Raw genomic sequence first — 18,644 nt, forward strand, 5'->3', positions numbered from 1 at the left:
CGGATTCGGTGCTGGGTCCAGATAGCAAAGGTGGTGGTGTATTGGCTTTCCAGCGGCAGCGGGAGGCTTTATAAGTCATGTGTGGTCACACGGAGAGGTGGAGAGGAGGGCAGAGCAGTGCCTTCACCGGTGATGTAGAAGGCCCAGCCAGTGTGTTCCCTCCGAGCTGGAGGCCTCAAGATGGTGCCATATCACAGCCCAAGGGCCAGGAAGGGGCTGGTGGAGGAACGAAGGTAGAGGCCGCTGGGCCATCATCAGACAGGGCCCACTTTGGCCCAATACCATGAGGAAACTTGGACACCAACATGGGGCCATGAAAGTCCCTGGACCCTCACTCTGATGCCGAGAGCCACCAAGCTATTTTAGCTGTTAATGTGCTGAAAGGGGAGCTGTGGAAGGTCAGCACTGCTCCTCACCACAGGGCCAAAGATGCAGTGGCCTGGGGCTACATCAACACCATGTAAAAGATTTTCCCACACCGGGACAGAAGGTGGCCAAGGCCAGTCTCCTCCTAAGGAAGTAGCTTCAGGACCACAGGGTACTAGGCTGGGAGGTTGGAGGGAATCACTGTTTGTAGTTGCAGCGGCCACAGCACCGGGCCCGTTCCAGACTCATGCAGGTGAACTCGTCATCTGTGGGGTTGCCAGAAATCGTACCCAAATCCATCCCAGATGCTCCCTTTCCTGATCCCTTAAAAGCTCCCATTGTCCTTTGAGCTTCTCAGTCTGATAGCTTGAGTCCTCCCTGACTTGACTCCTGAAAACACCTTTATCTTTTGACTCTCCCACCTTGGGAGGCCTGAACACACCGTTCCTGTAATCTGATGGAGCCCAGATCTGCCCTGCTGTGTTTGCATTCCTCCCTCTGCCTGGAATGTCCTCCTCTATCTTGTCTACCTGATAAGCCTGAGTCATCCTTCAAGACTCTGCTCAAGGGGCACATGGGTGTCTCAGTCAGTTGAGTGTCCTACTTCAGCCCAGGTCATGATCTCACGGTTCATGGGTTCGAGCCCCACATTGGGCTCTCTGCTGCCAGCACAGAGCCCGCTTCAGATCCTCTGTCCCCCTCTCTCTGCCCTTCCCCTGCATTCACTGTCTCAAAAATAAATACACATTTAAGGGAAAAAAAAAAGATTCTTCTCAGGCATCACCTTTCTTACAAAGCCTTACCTGGTCAGCTCCAACCTGGCTGCAAGTAGAATGCTTGGCCACGGAACAAAAGTACAGGGTGCTGAGCACAAATCTGTTCCCCCCTCTACTCCTTGCCGAGACAATCCTGATTTTGCCCAAGTATTCAGTCCTCAGCAAGGTGACCCTTCCCCTGGTCAAGGATAAACATGGAAGAGGCCAAGCCCAATATGGTTCTGGCCATGTCTGCATGTTCCACTGGACTGGTGGTTGGTGGGTGGGGAGGGCTGAGTGCTTCCAAAGGGACTCAGACAGGGACGGATCCTGCTGGGCTTGTTCGTCATTGCATGGTCAAAATCTGAAGCAGGGCCTGGTGCTAAGCAGGTGCCACAGGAGTTGAGAGAAGCTGTCTTCTCCATCAGATCTTTTAGGACTATTTTCATTAGGGCTGGTGAGTAGGTTTCCCTCCTCCCAGAGTCTAAGAGGCCCAGGGTGTCTTCTTAGACTCAGAGGTGATGAAGGATTAATTCAGGTCCCGTGGCTAATTGGGTCTTCTGTCCCCAAAGCCTGTACTCTTGTTTGTTTTTGTTAATTCAAAAACATTCATCAAATGCCTGCTATATGATAGCCATGGAATGTTCAGGAATGGATAAAACCAAGTTCCTGCCCTGCTGGGGCTCCTAGCCTTTTTGAGGGACACACATAAACAGGTAATTATCCTCTGATGCCATAAGGGCATGGATTCTTCAGAACAGAGAGACTTATTAGTTGCTCATAAGAGCATCCACTCTGGACAGTTTAAGCAGAAAAGGAATTTATGAAAAGCCACAGGACAGCTCACGGAATCCTGTGCCAAATGAAAATGATGTCTCAAATCATGCCATGAGACAAACCCGAACTCAGTTTACTAGATCAGGTCCTCCTTCCCTACCAGCTGGTATTACAGAGGAAGAGACCAGGTCTAGCTTCTGAGGATAAGGAAGCTTGGATCTGAGGATTGAGAGGGAGTTTATTAACATATGATTTCCTGTAGAGAGGTACAGATAACAGTTTTCATTATAGAGTTATGGCAAGGCTACAATCAGGGAGCACCTTGCTTCTCCTTTTCCTCCTTTGCTGAACTCAAACCGATCAGACCCCAAAATATTATTTTTTACATTATTTTTTAATTTCAGTTTTTACACTTACATCCAAATTAGTTAGCATATAGTGCAACAATGATTTCAGGAGTAGATTCCTTAATGCCTCTTGCCCATTTAGCCCATCCCCTCCCCCTCAACCCATCCAGCAACCCTGTGTTTGTTCTCTATATTTGAGTCTCTTATGTTTTGTCCCCCTCCCTGTTTTTATATTATTTTTGCTTCTCTTTCCTTATGTTCATCTGTTCTGTGTCTTAAAGTCCTCGTATGAGTGAAGTCATATGGTATTTGTCTTTCTCTGACTGACAGATTTTGCTTAGCATAATACTCTCTAGTTCCATCCACGTAGCTGCAAATGGCAAGACTTCATTCTTTTTGATTGCCGAGTAATACTCCATTATAGATATATCCCACATCTTCTTTATCCATTCATCCATTGATGGACATTTGGGCTCTTTCCATCCTTTGGCTATTGTTGATAGTGCTGCTATAAACATTGGGGTGCATGTGTCTGTTTGAAACAGCACACCTGTATCCCTTGGATAAATGCCTAGTAGTGCAATTGCTGGGTCGTAGGGTGGTTCTATTTTTAATTTTTTGAGGAACCTCTATACTGTTTTTCCGAAGTGGCTTTGCCAGCTTGCATTCCCACCAGCAATGCAAAGAGATCCTCTTTCTCTGCATCCTCGCCAACATCTGTTGTTGCCTGAGTTGTTAATGTTAGCCATTCTGACACCAAATTATTTTTAAGAATACAGATGCATTAAAAAGAAAAAGGACAAAAGAAAAAAATCCCAGAGCAACCGTAAAAGTACCTTAGGACTATGTCTGTTTTATCTGAAGTGCCCAAAAAGTTATTCTAGCAAAAATGATTTGGAGGTGCAGAGGACACTTTCAGTGCCCTGGCCATGTCCCCTTTCCCACCTGTGTGCTCAGGTTTGTTTCAGCGCCTCCCCACCCCCATGACAAGCTCTTAAAGATCACATTTCTTTTATGAACGCGGACAAATTAAGTTGGGCCTGGTCTGGCCACTGATAAAAATCCAAAGGCACTTAGATTTGAACGTACAAGTCTTTATTATTCTGAAAAGCACAACCCAGGCATCTCAGCTTTAGCTGCCATTGCCATTTGGTTGGAATGAGAGATGCTCCCTGCTCATGTCAGGGGAGGAAAGAACAGCTTCTTTGATCAAGGATTGGATAAGCCCGGGCCCCTCAGAACACAGCGTCCCTGGGGTGGGACATCGATTTGCAGCTTTCTCTATTAGTTAGACAGCAAGGGAATTTTTATTCTACCTACAGACTCAAGTTGTGAAGAGTTTTTAGAGGAGGCTCATGAATGAATGTGAGGGACCTCCCAGTGGGCCCGAATGTGTGTGTTTCTCTCTCAGCGGTTCACATGCATGGGCTCTGAAACACATGGGTTCCTCTGGCCTCCCTGGTGGCCTTTCAGAGAGGCGTATCAGCTGAGATGCTTATGCCAATTCCATATTCTCTGGTCTTCGCAGATCTTGATTTAGTACACGGGGTGGGGCTGTGTACCTGCGTGACCTGGGCACAGGTGACTCTGGCACAACTTGGGAAGCTCCTTGTGTGGAGGAAGAAACAACCCCTTCACACCAAGGTGTCTGTCAGGCCAGATTATACTCAGGTTGGCAATGTGCTCACATCCGGAACTGACTGGGGGAGGGGGCAGTGGAGGGAGGAGCCCCAGGCAGAGAAGCTGGCTGGAAAGCACTAGAAGCTGGGAGACAGAAAACTGAAGGGCAAGTTGTGCCCCCCCACCCCCACCCCCCCGATCCATGGCCAAGGTTGAGCAGGCAAGACCCTGTGGCTCCGGCTTCGGCCTTTGCCCCACTCTGAGCCTTCAGGAATCACTGCCCACCAGGTTCAGCAGGGCGTTCTTGTAGTCACCACTGGTGTCTCCCTGAGGACAGGAGGGACAAGAGAGTCACAGGGGTATCTGTCAGCTGTGGTTATTACTACAAGTCATGGTCTTCGGGAAGAGACCTGGCACATCCCCTGTGGGTTCCCATGACACAGGCCCACACTATGTCACCCACCTTTTCTTGTTTTCCATTTCAGGCTATTTCTTTGTATCTCCTTTGATTCTCTTATGAGTACAGGGGAGCTTAATGTAGAAAATGAATCACAGACACAGTTCTGCTCTGGAGCAAGGAAGGCATTTGGATGGTCCCCTACCCCCGTCAGCTGTCTCAGGACTCTTCCCCATGTCAGGACCTGGGCAGGCCCCACCACTCATTTATTTGACATGACCCATCATTTATTCAACACCTCCTACTGCAGATCAGGGAACCGAGGTTGGAAGTAGGGCCCCCAGGGCCATATACCCATACCCACATACCTAGAGGCAGTGGGGGAGGCGGTGAGAGCCCCGGCTTTGGGTCCACGCAGAACCCAGACGAAAGCTCTGTCACTCACTGACCCTATGGCTGAGGCAAGTCCTGTCTCCACCCTGAGACTCCCGCTCATCTGTCAGCTGACATTGATGCTGATAATACAAGCATTGCTAAGATGTGCTGAGGAGTGACTAGCAGGGGAAACGTGGGCTTGCCTGCATACCAGGTGGCTCACATAGGGGTGCAGCAGCTGTCTCCCAATAGGATAGACCCCACAAGGCCAATGGCTGAACCCCATATGTGTGGTCTACCAGTCCCCTTTAGCTATGAGGCGGGTCCTGATAGGTCTGGCTGGTCCAGGATCTGCACACAGAGCCAGGGAGAACAGGGGAGGGCATATCACCAACTCCCTTTTTATGCAGTTGAGGAAAAGGGGAGGGTGAGGATATAAGTGATAGGGGTGGGCCAGTTCCCCTTTCCTGTGCGCTACAGCAGTTTATGCCTCATGAGAATCACCGAGTCCTTATCGGTTTAGTCAGCTTTGCTTGTGCAATCATTTGGGCGTGAAATTTTCTTGTAGATTTTTAACCACATTTAAAATTTCTTCCTTCCTTCCTTTCTCCCTCCCTCTTGTCCTCCCTCCCTCCCTCCCTCCCTCCGTTCCTTCCTTCCTCCCCCTCCCTCCCTCCCTCCCTCCTGTCCTCCCTCCCTCCCTCCTTCCTACCTTCCTTCCTTCCTTCCTTCCTCTTTTACTATTCACAAAACAATTTTTGTAATACAGCATTTTTGTTTCTGTGTTATTTTGCTTTTTTTCAGAAAACTATTCATGGTGTCTATCTTTTTAAATGTGTGGGTATAAAGTTATCCATGGGTTTTTTTTTAATTTTTCTATTAATTTCTATACAGAAGTTTTTAATGCTGGTATCACCATTGGGCATCATTTTTGCTTTGATGACAACTACAGAGAGTGGTCTATATTAAAAAGAAAATATTTGGCAATTCCAAGCAAATTTTCGTAAGTGACAACAGTAGGCAAAACCTAACGAGGGCGGGCTTTCTTGTATGTCTAGACGGGGGACTAGATCATCGATGATATTTTTCAGGTGCTAATTAGCCTGCTAAGTCTCCATCATGAAGTCTACACACTGGATGCATCAGTGTTTCTGTTCCTCTGAAGTCTGCCTGTGGCTCAATCTAACTGTGATGGTGAGAAGGTAGAGACATTTCCCTGATGCCATAGAAACCATGTATCGTTGAAAATTTTCCTAACACTCTCCTGGGACTGGAGGCTGGGAAAGCCATTGCTGCAGGTGACACATCAGGAGCCAGGGCTGGGTTTTGGGCAGCCCTCCTGTCTTTTGACAACACTGGCTGGAAAGCCAAAAACAACACAAAGAATAATCCCGCGGTCCTTCACCCCCACCTACCCGCTGGCCCATCCTGAGACATTTTAAAGTAGAAATGTCTTTTTACCATACTGTGAGCTATGTGTTTCTTGGAAAGAGTGGCTGACAACAGATATTTGTAGAATAACTAGAGACTTGACTTGACCCAATGGAGACTTAGGGGTATACTTCTCGAGGTTTGACTTCTGTTCATGAAACTGTCAAGACGTCATTTGCATTAATAACTAGAAGAGTTATTACAAAATTATAGCGGTGTGATTATCACTGCATTTTCTCGGGTCCAGAAGGTTTACTGACCAGCATCTGGTTTGGTAGTGTGCTGGAGCCCATCTGACTTATCTCCTTAAAATCATGCTGCTAGGATTAGATGTGAAGTCTAGATTTGAAAGCTACTGCCTCAATTCCTACCAAACTATATACTGTCATTGACATTCGGACATGGCTTCCTCCCTCTGAAATGATTCAGTGTGTCATTTTCAAAAGGACGACCATAGCTCGAACGCAAAGCCAACTCCGGGTGTGATGTACACGGGCCTCCATGATCTGGTCAGTGTGCACCTGCCCAAGTCCCCTCCCAGCCCTAGCCACACTCACCCCCTTGCCAATCTCTGTACACACTGCATGGCAATGAATGCTCGAGTGTGACACCCACTGGGAAGGGATGGACACATGTGACTTAGGACTTTGGTCACAGCATCCAGGCCTCCCAGTAATGCCTCCGTTTCAAACTAGTGGTAGAATCAGGAACTCATGGCTTACCATGATCATGCTGCTGAGGGTCTTGCCGTACATCTTCGTGAACTGACACTTGATAAGATTTAAGTCAATTTCGCTTCTTGAAACGATGTTTCTTATCAGGGTTCCATCACGCGTCCCTGCTCCCTGGACAAGACACAGCAATCAACGATCACTGCTGGCCCTTCTGGTCCATCTCTGTGATGAGGGACGCATCTGTGCTTTGGGTGCAGGGGGCCTTACGGGGGGACGGAGATGCAGGAATGAGCCTCTGCTTCATCGGGTGAAGCACTGAGAGGGGTACTTTCGTAGCTCAGGATCTCCATTCCCTCAATATTTTCTCCCTCACTGGCCCACGTATCAGCCCCTATTGGGAGCCAAATGTCCCAAAGTGCACTGTGTGTTGGCTTTGCCACATCAGATTCTAGGCACAGAATACTCACCACTAAAGGAATACGACGTCTTCCTAGGGTAGCGACATCATGAAGCTCGGCTCAACTGGCCAAGTCACAAGCAGGACCTTCCTGCTTACTTTCATCTTTGACTAGTCTCATGTCAGATGGCCAAGGGAACCCCATGCCCTCTCTCACTTCCTGGCCATAGAACTTAGGACTCTAATTGCAGGTGGTACCAACAAGCACAGATCAGAGAAGGTGGCCACTGACTTCAGTCTCGGAATCACTTTGAATGTCTATCTTCCAGTTTGGTTCCAGGTGCCAGAAACTTCACCCGATACAAGTGGCTTGGATGTCTGTTTGAATGGCTAGTGCAGCCTCTTGGACAACAGACAAACCCAGATTGGCATATCTGGGATGCACACGAAAGTTGAGTGCTGCATGTGACAATCTCCCTCTGAACTTCCATTCAAAGGGCGCCTTGACTTCCTGCTCTCTCCAGGAGGTCACATGGTGGGATAAAACGGACAGGTGGACTGGCTTGGGTTCAAATCAAGGCTCTGCCACTTACCAGCTGTGTGACCTTGACCACAAGCCCTACTTTCACCATCTCTAGGATGGCAGCTATGACACAGGTCTCACAGGATTGTGATAGAAGGTCAGTGCAATGAACACCTGCAAAAACACCTGCTCAGATTCACCCTCACGAGGTGTGGATTCCCTTCTCTGGACTCAGCTTGCCCTTTGAGAGCTACAGCATTCTGATCACAAGAGGTTGGAATAAGAGAAGACACAGGGTTGAAGACGGTAGTGGCTCTGAACACCTTGGCTTTGTAGTTGGTGCCTAGTAGGGCTGACAATAAAGGGCACAAAAGGCAGAATAGTTACCTTCAAGGCGTAGTAAAGTCGCTCTGCAAAGTAGCTGTGGAGGTTCTGGGTGCATTTCACTGACAAACAAGAAAGCTCTGTTAACACTAGAGGTTGTAGGTGGCATTGTGTACATGTTTATTTATTTACGTCCTGCCTTGGGTCTTAAGGGCCAGCATTATGCAATTCTTGGCCTATTTATTTATGCTTTGCCTCGTTCAAAAACAAGAGGCTTTGCGTTGGGTGGGGTGGGACAGGGAAGGAAGCCTGGGGCACTGGGCACAGGTCTGAAGGCACAGAGCAAGCAGGCAAAGCATGAGGTGTAAAGGCACTGGGGTCCACAGGGCTGGCCCGTGGGAGCCTGGCTCTGTTCAGGGCAGCCCCTAGGCTCTTACACTCCAGAGCCAGCTTTGCCAAGAATCTGGCCACTCAGCTCCACAGAAGAGCCATGGTTATAGTGACCACCGGCCTCAGAATGTCCACTTTACCTGTCGCTTATCAGTAAGGTCCCTGCATTTGAATTTCCATGTGACAGATGGGGCCCAGCCCCAGAGCACTAAGGGCATCAGAGGGTGGGCCCCACACTCGCTTTCATAGATGCTGCTGCAGAGACTCGGCATCTGGGTCAGGGAGGTTGGCACTCTAGCCCAGGGCAGCAGAAAGAGTGTGGGCTTTGCTTGAGGTAGGCCGGTGTTCAACAGCCTGCTGATGGCCTGGCATGACTTCATTGTCTGACCTGCCTGCCTTACCCAGTCCTCATCTGCGAGGGGGATGATGGGAGTCTTCAAGGAGAATAGGAAGTGGCCAGCACAGGAGGGCACTGCACACCCTGCTTTTCCCTGTCCGAAGATTTACCAGGAGGTCGTTCAAACTCCATGCAGGGGCTGACTCACTGAGATTGGAGCGGGGGGTATGCTGAGATGCTCCGACATAGACGGGTTTTTATCACAGCAGTCAAAGCCTGCTGGAGAGTGTCAGATGCCCCGGGCCACCCTGCAAGACCCAGGCACACTGTGGAGCTCCCCTGACTGCCCAGCACCGGACGGGGACAGCCTGGTGTGGAGGTGAGTGTCCTAGCCCCGGGGCCCTGACCTTGGCTCCATCATGGCAGGGAGGAGAGGACAAGTCCCTCTGCCCCTGGGCCTCAGCTCTTTGCTGTGCCACGGTTCCCCTCCCTGTGATCTCAGTTCTGGCCCCCAAGATGTGGTCAAGCTTTAGGGAAGGTTCTCAGTGCTCCCCAGCATCAGCCCATCAATCACTCAGTTTGGACTCCAACTATGCATCATCATTTCTTCGATGAGCAACCAAGGAAGAGACCAGGCTGCTGGCTCAGGTCTAGACAGGTGGCTTTCTTCAGGGCTTCACAGCCAGAACCAGAATATTCCCTGTGTGGCTGTTGGAGGGGAGCACAGGCCCTGGGTCTGACATAATCCTGCAAATGCACACACACATTCACATACTCACTTATTCTCACATGCCTCCTGCTCACACTAACACTCACACTCACACTCGCACTCACATAGCACAGGGATTACGTGGGCAGTACTGAGAATAGTCCTTGGTGGGACACGCCACACGGAAGACACGGAGGGTAGAATAATTCCAGTGTCCTGGGCTGAAGGGTACATGTGTGTGGCCTGGCGGTGGCCAGCGGTGGTCCCTTGAAGGTGGACATAGGGACCCAGTTGCTTGCTATTGCCACCCCAGGCACAGCCCCACTGCCGAGCCCCGTGACTTTGGACACACGCGTGTCTGAGCACCGAGCCCCATCTCTTACCCACTGTGAGCATGGCCTCCTCCAGGGAGCCGTGGGTCTCACTCTTGATGCTGTCCTCAATGCTCTTGCTGGCGATTTTCTCATATTCCTCAAACACTGTAGAGAAACACCCTTTCTTAAGGGATATGCGGTCTCAGTGCGACACCCCCGGCGTCTCAGATCAGAGACTGCATACCCATGTGCCATCCCTGACCTCCACCTGTTTACTGGGGAAAGGGTCCCTTTCCCTGGCTCTCACCCCAGCTGCATGACTAGACAAGGATGCACACTGGATAGTCAGCGTGAAGGGAGAGGCCCTGTGGCCAGGCCGCCCTGCGCCGCCTTACATTGCCTCCTTCCTTCCCCGGTACCTCTCATCAGGTGCGTGGCACTGCGTGTGCACAGGATGGTGATGAATTTCATCTCGTCAGTCCCGTGAATCTTCTCGCCCGCGGCGTACAGATCCTAGCATTGGGACAGCCGCAACAGCCAGTGAAGGGGAGCAAGGAGGTGAGGTCTCACCCCCACCCACCCACCAGGTCGGTTAAAATCCCTTCTGGATACCGGGCCAGAAGCCACCCTGCCAGCTCCCCTGCCTCCCTCTGGGGCTTTGCTCTGTCTCTGGGCATCTCCAAGCACTCTGCCAGCAGGCAGAACTATGGCAATCTGAATGTGCCCAGTGGGTCCTCAGAGGCCTAGAGTCCCCAGGTTGGGCTGTTCCAGGACAGAGCTCCAGTGGACCCCTTCCAAGTCACTCCCCTTCTTGCTTTCTGAGTGTCTCCGACACCCTCACTTTCCTCCCGGGACACCAAGGAGATAAAGGTCTGCAGAGAGCGGGGCTGGGTCCCCGCCTAGCTTAGTGCCAAAGAGAACCCGGATGGGCAGAGGGGCTGAGTGAGGCTTCCAGGCATCAGCCCCAGGAGTCTAGATGGCAGAGGGTGGGGCAGGAGGCCTGCAGGGCAGAAGCAGCTGAGGGTGTATGTAGCCTCACCTGTGCATCTTGGACGGCCAGTCCTGGGTCCACAAAGCCGCTCACGTCATCCCTGCTGCCCTAGGAACAGAAAAGGTGACGATGTAAGGCAGGCTAGCCCAGCAGAGCAGTTGAGGCAGAGGGGAGAGCTGGGCAGGAGGGAAGGCAGGGCTCTACAGCTTTCTGGCCATGGGCACCTTAGCAGGCCAGTTACCCTGTCCGGGGCCAGGTTTTCTCATCTGTAAAATAAGAGTAGTAATGGCTGCCTCCGAGGGAGCTGGGGGAATCAGTGAGCTAAGGTAAGCAAAGTGCCTGGCAAGGGCTGTGTGTGTGAAGCACCCCCTAGGGGACAGGGCACTTTCCTCCCAGTTCTACGGCGCCCCCATGTGGCTGTCAGGGAGGTGCAAGTGTGAGAATCCTCCAACCACGCAGGGAGGTAGGTACCCAATGAGCCCAGGCCGCTGGGGAGGTACCTAGGCCCTTGCTCCACCCCACCCCAGCAGCTCTGCCCAAGAACTGCTCCCTGGGGCCCAGCTGATGCGGTCCTCCAGGCAAGGGGCTCCCAGCAGCCTGGGCTGTGATACCTGCAGGAGGCACACCAGGATCCTCTCCAGGTAGCCGCTGGTGTCTGCCTGGATGTCTTCCTCCAGGCTGGCCCCATAGTCTGCAGGGGAGACAGGACCGTGAGGCACAGACCCGCTTTCCTCCTCCCAGCCCCATTCCCTGCGCTTCCCCCAGTTAAAGCCTTCTGGTAAGAACGAGTCACATGGAGTGGACATACTCCCCAGGTGCCTGAATGGCAGAGGCCCCACCTCCTGGTGGGGAAGCAACACAGACTGCCAGCCCACCTCCGATCACAAAGGTGGGTCAGGCCAGAAAGCCCCTCTAGGGGCTGCCTCCTGAGCTCTGCTTCATGTGCAGTGTGGCAAAGCCAGAGCTTTCAGGCACATTGCCCACCAGGCAGACCACGGGGAGGACATGCTGGCTTCCGTTTGCCTTGCATCCTGCAGACTCCACGATAGCTGGCCTGTGGTCTACACCCCCCATTGCAATGGGGCCCCCGCACGGTCCCCAGGGTCAGCCTGTGTCCAGCCAGGAAGGAGCCAGCGCCATCCAGCGTGGACACAGCCCGGGGGCCACCGCACTGCCATGCCCTCAAGGGGCAGAGAGCTTAGCGTGCGTGCCCCTCTCCCCCAGCAGCCCGTGGGCTTCAGGGGGCTTAGAGACCATCAGGCACAGGACTGGACATACAGTAGGTGCTTAGCACCCATGTGTGGAAAGGCCCAGAAAGGGTCTCTTCCAGTGTGGCTCAGTGCACCGCTTGTCCCTCATCCCCTGCCAGGCTGCCAAAGCCTGTGGCCATTTCCAAGTGAGTCTCGATCTCAGGCCTCGCACCTTCCCTCACCTTCCTCGTAAGCCTTCATTATCTCTTGCAGCTGGTTCTTGGTCCGAGAAGCCAGGATTTCGATGATGACGCCCTCTTTGGTTCCCAAGCCCTGTGGATAAAAACCTCTGTCTGCTGGAGAGCTCTGCCCGTGCCCTCCTGCTCTGTCCACACCCTCTTAACTAGAGGCAGAACCGGTCACTGCTCTGCCCCCTCCGACGGGGGCTTCACTGGGGGGTGTTTCTGGAGGAAGTCGCACGTGTTTGTCTCCAGTGGTGGATCCTGTGGGCAGGTGAGGCGATGGGAAAGTTCTGTTTTGGCTCCGCCCTCCATGCTGGTTGGTCTCCAGCCAGGTCTCTCCACCTCTCTGAGCCTAAGGCTTCTCTCCTCGGGATAAAAAGCTGCCCGTCCCGAAGGAGAATTAGAGATAACAGATGTCAAATGCTGGCGCCGCACACCCAGTGAGTGTCCTTTCTATGGAGACAATTCTTCTAGCCGGACCCTGATTCCCTCCTTGATCATCTGCGGACCCTGATTCCCTCCTTGATCATCTGTGAGGGCGGAAGGAGCAGTGGGAGTAATAGGAAATCCGAGAGACCAGGCAGAGACCGCAGACGTAGCTCTCTATTTCTTGCACACCTGGTCTGGTGCTGTCCTGAGAAGTGCTGAGTTTGGCTTCCTTGTGGCGGGGGGACGGCAGAGGCCAGCCAGTCTGGGTGTGGGGGCAGTCAGGGCAGCAGGCTGCAGGCTCAGCCGGCCCGGTCATTTCAAAAGGTGGCTCAAGGGGAGCTCGGAGCTCCCAGTGCCAGGCTCTCTTGGGAAAGGTGTCCCAGGCAGTGCCCCCACCCAGTCCTCCTAGGTGTTTCTGCCCCTCCCCCACCCCACCTGCTTAGTTACCTTCATGGCATCATGCAGCTCCTTGGCTTCGTATCTGTATGGTGGGTACATAAGGGCCACGATGAGCCTCTCAAACTTGCCACTCAGCTCCGACTTCAAGGTCTCGGTGAGATCCTAATGCAAGAGAAGGAAGGACAATGTTCTGGGTGTCCTGCCCACCTGAGTGTGGACAGCAGGGTGTGCCAGCCAGTCCTGGGGGCTCTGGCTGGACTCCCCTGTGGGCTCTGCCACGCGCTGGTGCTGGCTGGGGTTTCTTGGGCCAACCGCTTTGCCTCTCTGAGCATCATCATCCTTACCTGTGAAATGGAGACAGAGATGCTCCTGCTTTATACCATTGCTTAGGGGACTGGCCGAGAGATGTGTGTGGCTCGACTCAGCTCTCAGTGCGGTGCTGGGCCAAAATACACATTTATCATTGCTCATCATCAAATCCCATCATAGCCCATGGGCACTGAATAGATGCATGATTGAATTAAGGAATCTATCTCATGTGTGTCTCCTTCTAGGGACACTGGTCTCCAGAAGAAGCCACAAGACCACACCCAGCTGATCTGCACGACACAGCAAAGGACCAAGGACCTTGTCAGACCTGGATTTAAATCCCAACCTTGTTGCCTGTAGGCTCTGGGATCTTGGGTAACTTATTCCACCTCTTAAAACATCAGTTTCCCCTAATGCTGAATGCAGAGAATAATGCCAGTTGTGAAGATTAAGAGAAAGAAATTAAAAAAAAAAGTTAAAAAGGACACTGGTGCCCCCTGGAATATTTAGACTTCATCATTCACTTTCCTGCGTCAAATCTTCCAACTCATGACATGCGTTGGTGGAGGTTTCCTCCAGCCATGGCTATGTGTGCCTTTGTTCCTGTGTTTGGCTAGTGCCCCAGTGCCTGGCTCTGACCCGAGCTGGTGGAAGGAAAGGGGAGAGAAGAAGGGTCCAGCCTGTGTGCTCCCTGGAGCTCACTTGAGGCAGAGAGAGGAGGCACAGGGCACAAGAAGCTCCAAAATGAAGGGAGAGTCCTGTGCCATAGAACGGAGCGGAGCTTGGCCTGCACCTCTGTGCGTGGGCAAGAGAAGGGCGTTCCAGGCTGTGGGAACAGGGTGAGCAAGGTACAGAGGCCGGGAAACAGCTCAAGGACAGGGTTGTGGAGCCAATGTCAAGGAGCTCGGTGAGAGAGACGGGGGTGGAGAGGAGGAGGCGGGCAGGCTGGACTGTAGAATGTCTGACACCAAGCCAGGGGTGTGAGGAGCCATAGGTAGCTTTTCCCAATAAAACGCAGGATGGCTAGTGAAATTCTAACTTCAGATAAGCAATTAATAATATTTTTGGTGTAAGCGTGCGCTATCTGCCCCATGGTTCTAGAAGCTGGCCTCAGACAAGGGCCTCACCCAGAAGAGAGCTGCCCCCCCGCAGGCTGTCTCCGGCCACAGCAGTGCCCGCCCACCCCCACCCCGAGGAAACCGGACTCCCGTCCCACCCTTACCTTGCCAAACTGTGCCTTGAAGGACTTGGCGATCTGTTGCCGCTGTGCGTTGCTTCTCTTCGTGAGCACATCAATGATGGCCTGCTCGTTGGTCCCTGCAGGGGGGCACAGTGTGAGCACCCCCACTGCTCCCAGGGAGGCTGGGGGCTGAGCAGGAAGGAGGGAAGCTGCCTGGTGGCCAAGAAGTGGGCACACACCTCCTAGATAGCTCCAAAACCTGACGATTTCATGGTGTCGATAAGACACCTAGGCCGGAGATCCTTCTGTCCTTTCCCCACCTCCTACCCACACAGTGTTGGGGTGCTGCCTGGGGCCAGTCTCAGGGTGATAGAATCTGAGGACCCTCTGGTCATCTGGTCTGCTCTGGACGTCGCCTGGGGCCTTTGGAACTTGGACAGTGAGACCTCCCATCCTGTCTTCTCTTGTGCTAATGGCAGTGGGGGGAAATAGGACCGAGCGCCCAGCAAACTGGTTCTTAGTCCCATTCCAGCAGCCCGTGGGCAAGCAGCCTCATCTCCCCGAACATCCCTTTCCTCCTTTGGGAAGTGGAGATGACGGCAGAGATCTCACAGGAAGTAGAGGTCATGAGCATGCTGTCAAGGTTCACCTAGAAACGGCGCTTCCAGGCCCTGGCTGGATTCAGGAATGCGCACACCGGAGACAAGGAAGGAGGCCCCCTGTGCCCAGCCCAAGCAGAGGGGGGAAGCTGAGTGTCCCAGTTCAGCCCTACAGAACCTTCAGCTTCATCCCTTCCAAAACTTACAGTGACAGGCGGGTCCAGAGTTTCTGAGGCCATTCTGTGAGAAGCCTCAGACCGAGCCGGGTAAAGTTGCCCACCCAGGGACGCATAGGCATGCACGGCAGATGGCCTCCTCTTCCCGCCCAGGGAGGCACAACCACCCTTCCCCTTCTCCTGCCTTGGGGGGTGGGGGTGCACGTAGACCAGGGCTGGGGGAGGGGGCCTGTGTGCTTCTCTGGGTGCCGGGAGTCAGTCCCAGACTCCCAGGCTGTCCCCTGACATCCCCTTTGCAGAGCCATGAGTGCAGCGGTCTTGAGCAGAGCGGGCAGGCGCTCCCAAGGGAAGGCGGGGGACGTCCACTCACCAATCCCCTTCATGGCTTTGTAGAGGGTCTCCGCGTCGGGGTCTGGGTTAAAGTGGGGACTGCCCTTGACGGTAACACCCTCCTGTTCAATCTGTAAAAGAACCCAGGCCTGTTCAAAGTGGGAAGGCAGGGAAGGCAGAGCAGACTGCCAGCCCACCTCGCAGGCTGCCCCTGCAGGGCGAGCACACAGTTCAGCCTCTGTGGGCCACTGGTGGAGGATCTCAGCTTTCAGTGCCAGCGCCAGCCCTGGGGAGTTGGGGGACGCAGACTCGTGAAGGTGGCTGGCACTGTGGCCACTTTCAGAGCCGCCGCCCAGCCTCTGGTGTCGGGAGGAGGGAAAAACCAGAAGGAGGCCCTAGGATGGGGGGCTGGCCTGAGAAAGGAGCAGCAGGGGCTTGGGGGGACCTCCTTCAGAGTCCAGCAATGGTTCTATCGGGATGACAAAGGCAATTAACCACGATTGCCTTTGTGCTCCTGCCCACCTGGCTGCCTTCGGAAGAGGCTTACAGTTTCCCTGCCTCAATGTTCTCACCAGACCTGTTCTTGGATCTTTTGTGAGAAGAATCCTGAGGCTGGGGAGGAGGTTTACCTGAGGTGATGGGAGCTTGGGAGGAGAAGGGGGGGCCCTGCAGGGTGTGTGTACAAAGGAACACGAATGGCAGTATATCCTATGAAGTGTAGCTTGGGGTTAGACCTCCTGGGGGGTCTCTGACTCAGGCCAGCTGCCCAGGAGTCAGCTGTGTGGGGAAGCTACTATTAAGTGAGGGTTCCCTGAGAGACCACAGCCTGCCTGGCCTGGTTGTGATGGGTCAGTGGTTCTCCTCTGGGCTCTGTGGGACTGCCAGATCACCTCCACAGAACTGCTCTTTGGTTAATAGGCTGGCACCACCCAGAACCACAGCTTGTAGGAGGGAGCCACATAACCTCTCCTGCCCCTGCCCCTGCCCTGGGGTGTGGGCTCCGATCAGGCCAGGCCTCTCCCAGCTAGTGCCATCTGAGGGCAGGGAGCAGGCCCCACCCACCACACCCCCCAGCTCCCTCCAGCATGGTTGACAGGCAATGGGAAAGGACAACGCACCCCAAACCACAAGGACAATGAGCAAGCAAGGACAGGCTTCATGGAGTTGAACGCGCTACCTGGAGAGTGGGCAGACAAGGCTGGGAAGAGAGGCATGGTCTGAGCTCAAGCTGCCTCCTTTCTGAGAAGCGGGTACTTAGAAGAAGGTAGAGAGTCAGGGCACCCAGCTGAGCATCCTGACAGCTTAGGGCCTTTGCAAGTCCCCAGGCTCATGGAGGACAGAAGGTTAGGTTTAGAAAGAGCTGCATGGTGCTCTGAAAATTGTGATATAAACAAGATAACCAAAGTACTTGGGCCCTTGACCTGGGCCAAATCTTTAATTAAGGGCTTGCCTGAAGGCTCTTTAGAGTTGTGCCCTGTAGAATTTCACAGATGCAAATGAATGATCTTTTTTAAGTATGTGTTTGCGGGAAAGGGATAGTAGAGGAGTGAAGGGAGATTGGACATTGGAATCTGAAGAAGACTCAAGAGATCCTTCAAAGGAAAGGAGTTTAGTCCCATTGTGTTTGGTCTCTCGTGCACTTACACACCTACTTCTTCTATCTGCCCCTCATCCACTCATCTACTTTCCCACCTACCCACCCACCAGCCCACTCATTCATTCATCTATTCATCCATTCTTCACCCATTCAACAGCCACATCCACTCATCCATCCACCCATCCATCCACCCATTTAATCACCACATCCATCCTTCCTTCCTCCCTCCCTCCCTCCCTCCCTCCCTCCTTTCCTTTCCTTCCTTCCTTCCTTCCTTCCTTCCTTCCTTGTCCTGATTAGATACAGGGCAGATTGCCATCCATGGGGTATATATGAGGATATTCCTTTTGAGTAAGAGGTAAAAAGCCTTTCTATACCCTTTGGTTGAATGTCCAATGTCTGGTAACAAATTTTCCTATCTCATTTCTTAGCACCATGCACAAGACACATTTCCTTGCTCAAAGTCCATCCAGAAGAGCCTGTGTGGTCCCAGAGGTTGCCCAATTGTGTGCATGAATACAGTGTATCCCTTGTTTTGTGGAGTCTGAGCTGCTGTTACTACCCGTAGCCATTTGATCATCTCCTTTGGGCCAGGCCCTCTGTGCAAGATGCTGTAGGTGTTGTAAGTGCAATGCTGCACAACTCCTTGACTTCTCCAATAGTTGCACTAGGTAGGTATGAATGCCCCATTTTACAGGACAGGGAGTTGGGCTCAGAGCACTTGGCAAGGTGACACAGCTAGTAAGTGGTGGTGTCGGCACTGGTCCCAGAATCTGACTCAGAAGTTGAGCTCTGTGTACTTCCCTCTTTCGATGATGACTATTGATGACTCCACCTTTTCGAGACAGTGAACTTCCCTAGAACCCTTCACTGAAGGAAGCCTTGCCCACAGGGTGTCTGGGGGCTCGAGCTCTGGGTGCCACCCGTGAGGGCTTTCTCCCTGCCCCCAAACTGGCAGTAAACGTGCAGTGACCGAGTCACTGGGGAGCAGCCCACTCAGCAAGTCTGAGGTCAGCTCGGGCGGTGGTGTTAGTCAGCCGCTCCCGGGGGGCGGGGGTGGTGATTTTGCTGCATTAAGAAGCCTCAGCCTCTCTGCCCACTCCGAGGTTTTAGGGGATAAAAAGTACAATTATCTGGAATCAGACCCCCGAATATAAGCAGGGAGGGATAGAACTCCAGATCTTCCTATCTGAAACACTGCCCTGTTGGAGGAAGAGTCTGTCTGGGCCCCCTGCCTGGAGTGAGCTTGTCCAGACAGGAACATTTTCACCGAAAGGATGACCGCCCTGCCTGAGACTCTATCTGTAAGAGCTCTGTTCAGGGAAGCCGCCACACCTTTACCCTCCCTCGTCATGAGGCTGCCCTGGGAGACAGGACTTCATCTCAGTGAGACAGGCACAGACAGGCGCCCTCTAGCTGATCTTTCACAAGCCACCCTCCACCCCCACCCCCACCCCAGTCCTGGG

General features: G+C 53.0%; 1 protein-coding gene across 1 annotated transcript in view; it reads right to left on the reverse strand.

The window, feature by feature from the left end:
- Positions 1-3,298: 3,298 nt before the first annotated feature.
- The window catches only part of LOC125933332 (annexin A8), a 17,752-nt gene continuing 2,406 nt past the window's right edge, over positions 3,299-18,644 (reverse strand). Inside the window, exons 2-12 of the mRNA XM_049646308.1 lie at positions 15,622-15,712; positions 14,519-14,613; positions 13,036-13,149; positions 12,160-12,250; positions 11,339-11,418; positions 10,776-10,835; positions 10,156-10,249; positions 9,806-9,901; positions 8,050-8,108; positions 6,791-6,913; positions 3,299-4,192 (exon numbers count right to left, since the gene is read on the reverse strand). Coding sequence (XP_049502265.1) covers positions 4,133-4,192; positions 6,791-6,913; positions 8,050-8,108; positions 9,806-9,901; positions 10,156-10,249; positions 10,776-10,835; positions 11,339-11,418; positions 12,160-12,250; positions 13,036-13,149; positions 14,519-14,613; positions 15,622-15,712 — 963 coding nt within the window. The 3' untranslated portion in view covers positions 3,299-4,132. The remainder of the gene's footprint in view (positions 4,193-6,790; positions 6,914-8,049; positions 8,109-9,805; positions 9,902-10,155; positions 10,250-10,775; positions 10,836-11,338; positions 11,419-12,159; positions 12,251-13,035; positions 13,150-14,518; positions 14,614-15,621; positions 15,713-18,644) is intronic.

The sequence above is a fragment of the Panthera uncia genome, chromosome D2, assembly GCF_023721935.1.
Source record: "Panthera uncia isolate 11264 chromosome D2, Puncia_PCG_1.0, whole genome shotgun sequence".
Classification (NCBI taxonomy): Eukaryota; Metazoa; Chordata; class Mammalia; order Carnivora; family Felidae; genus Panthera; species Panthera uncia.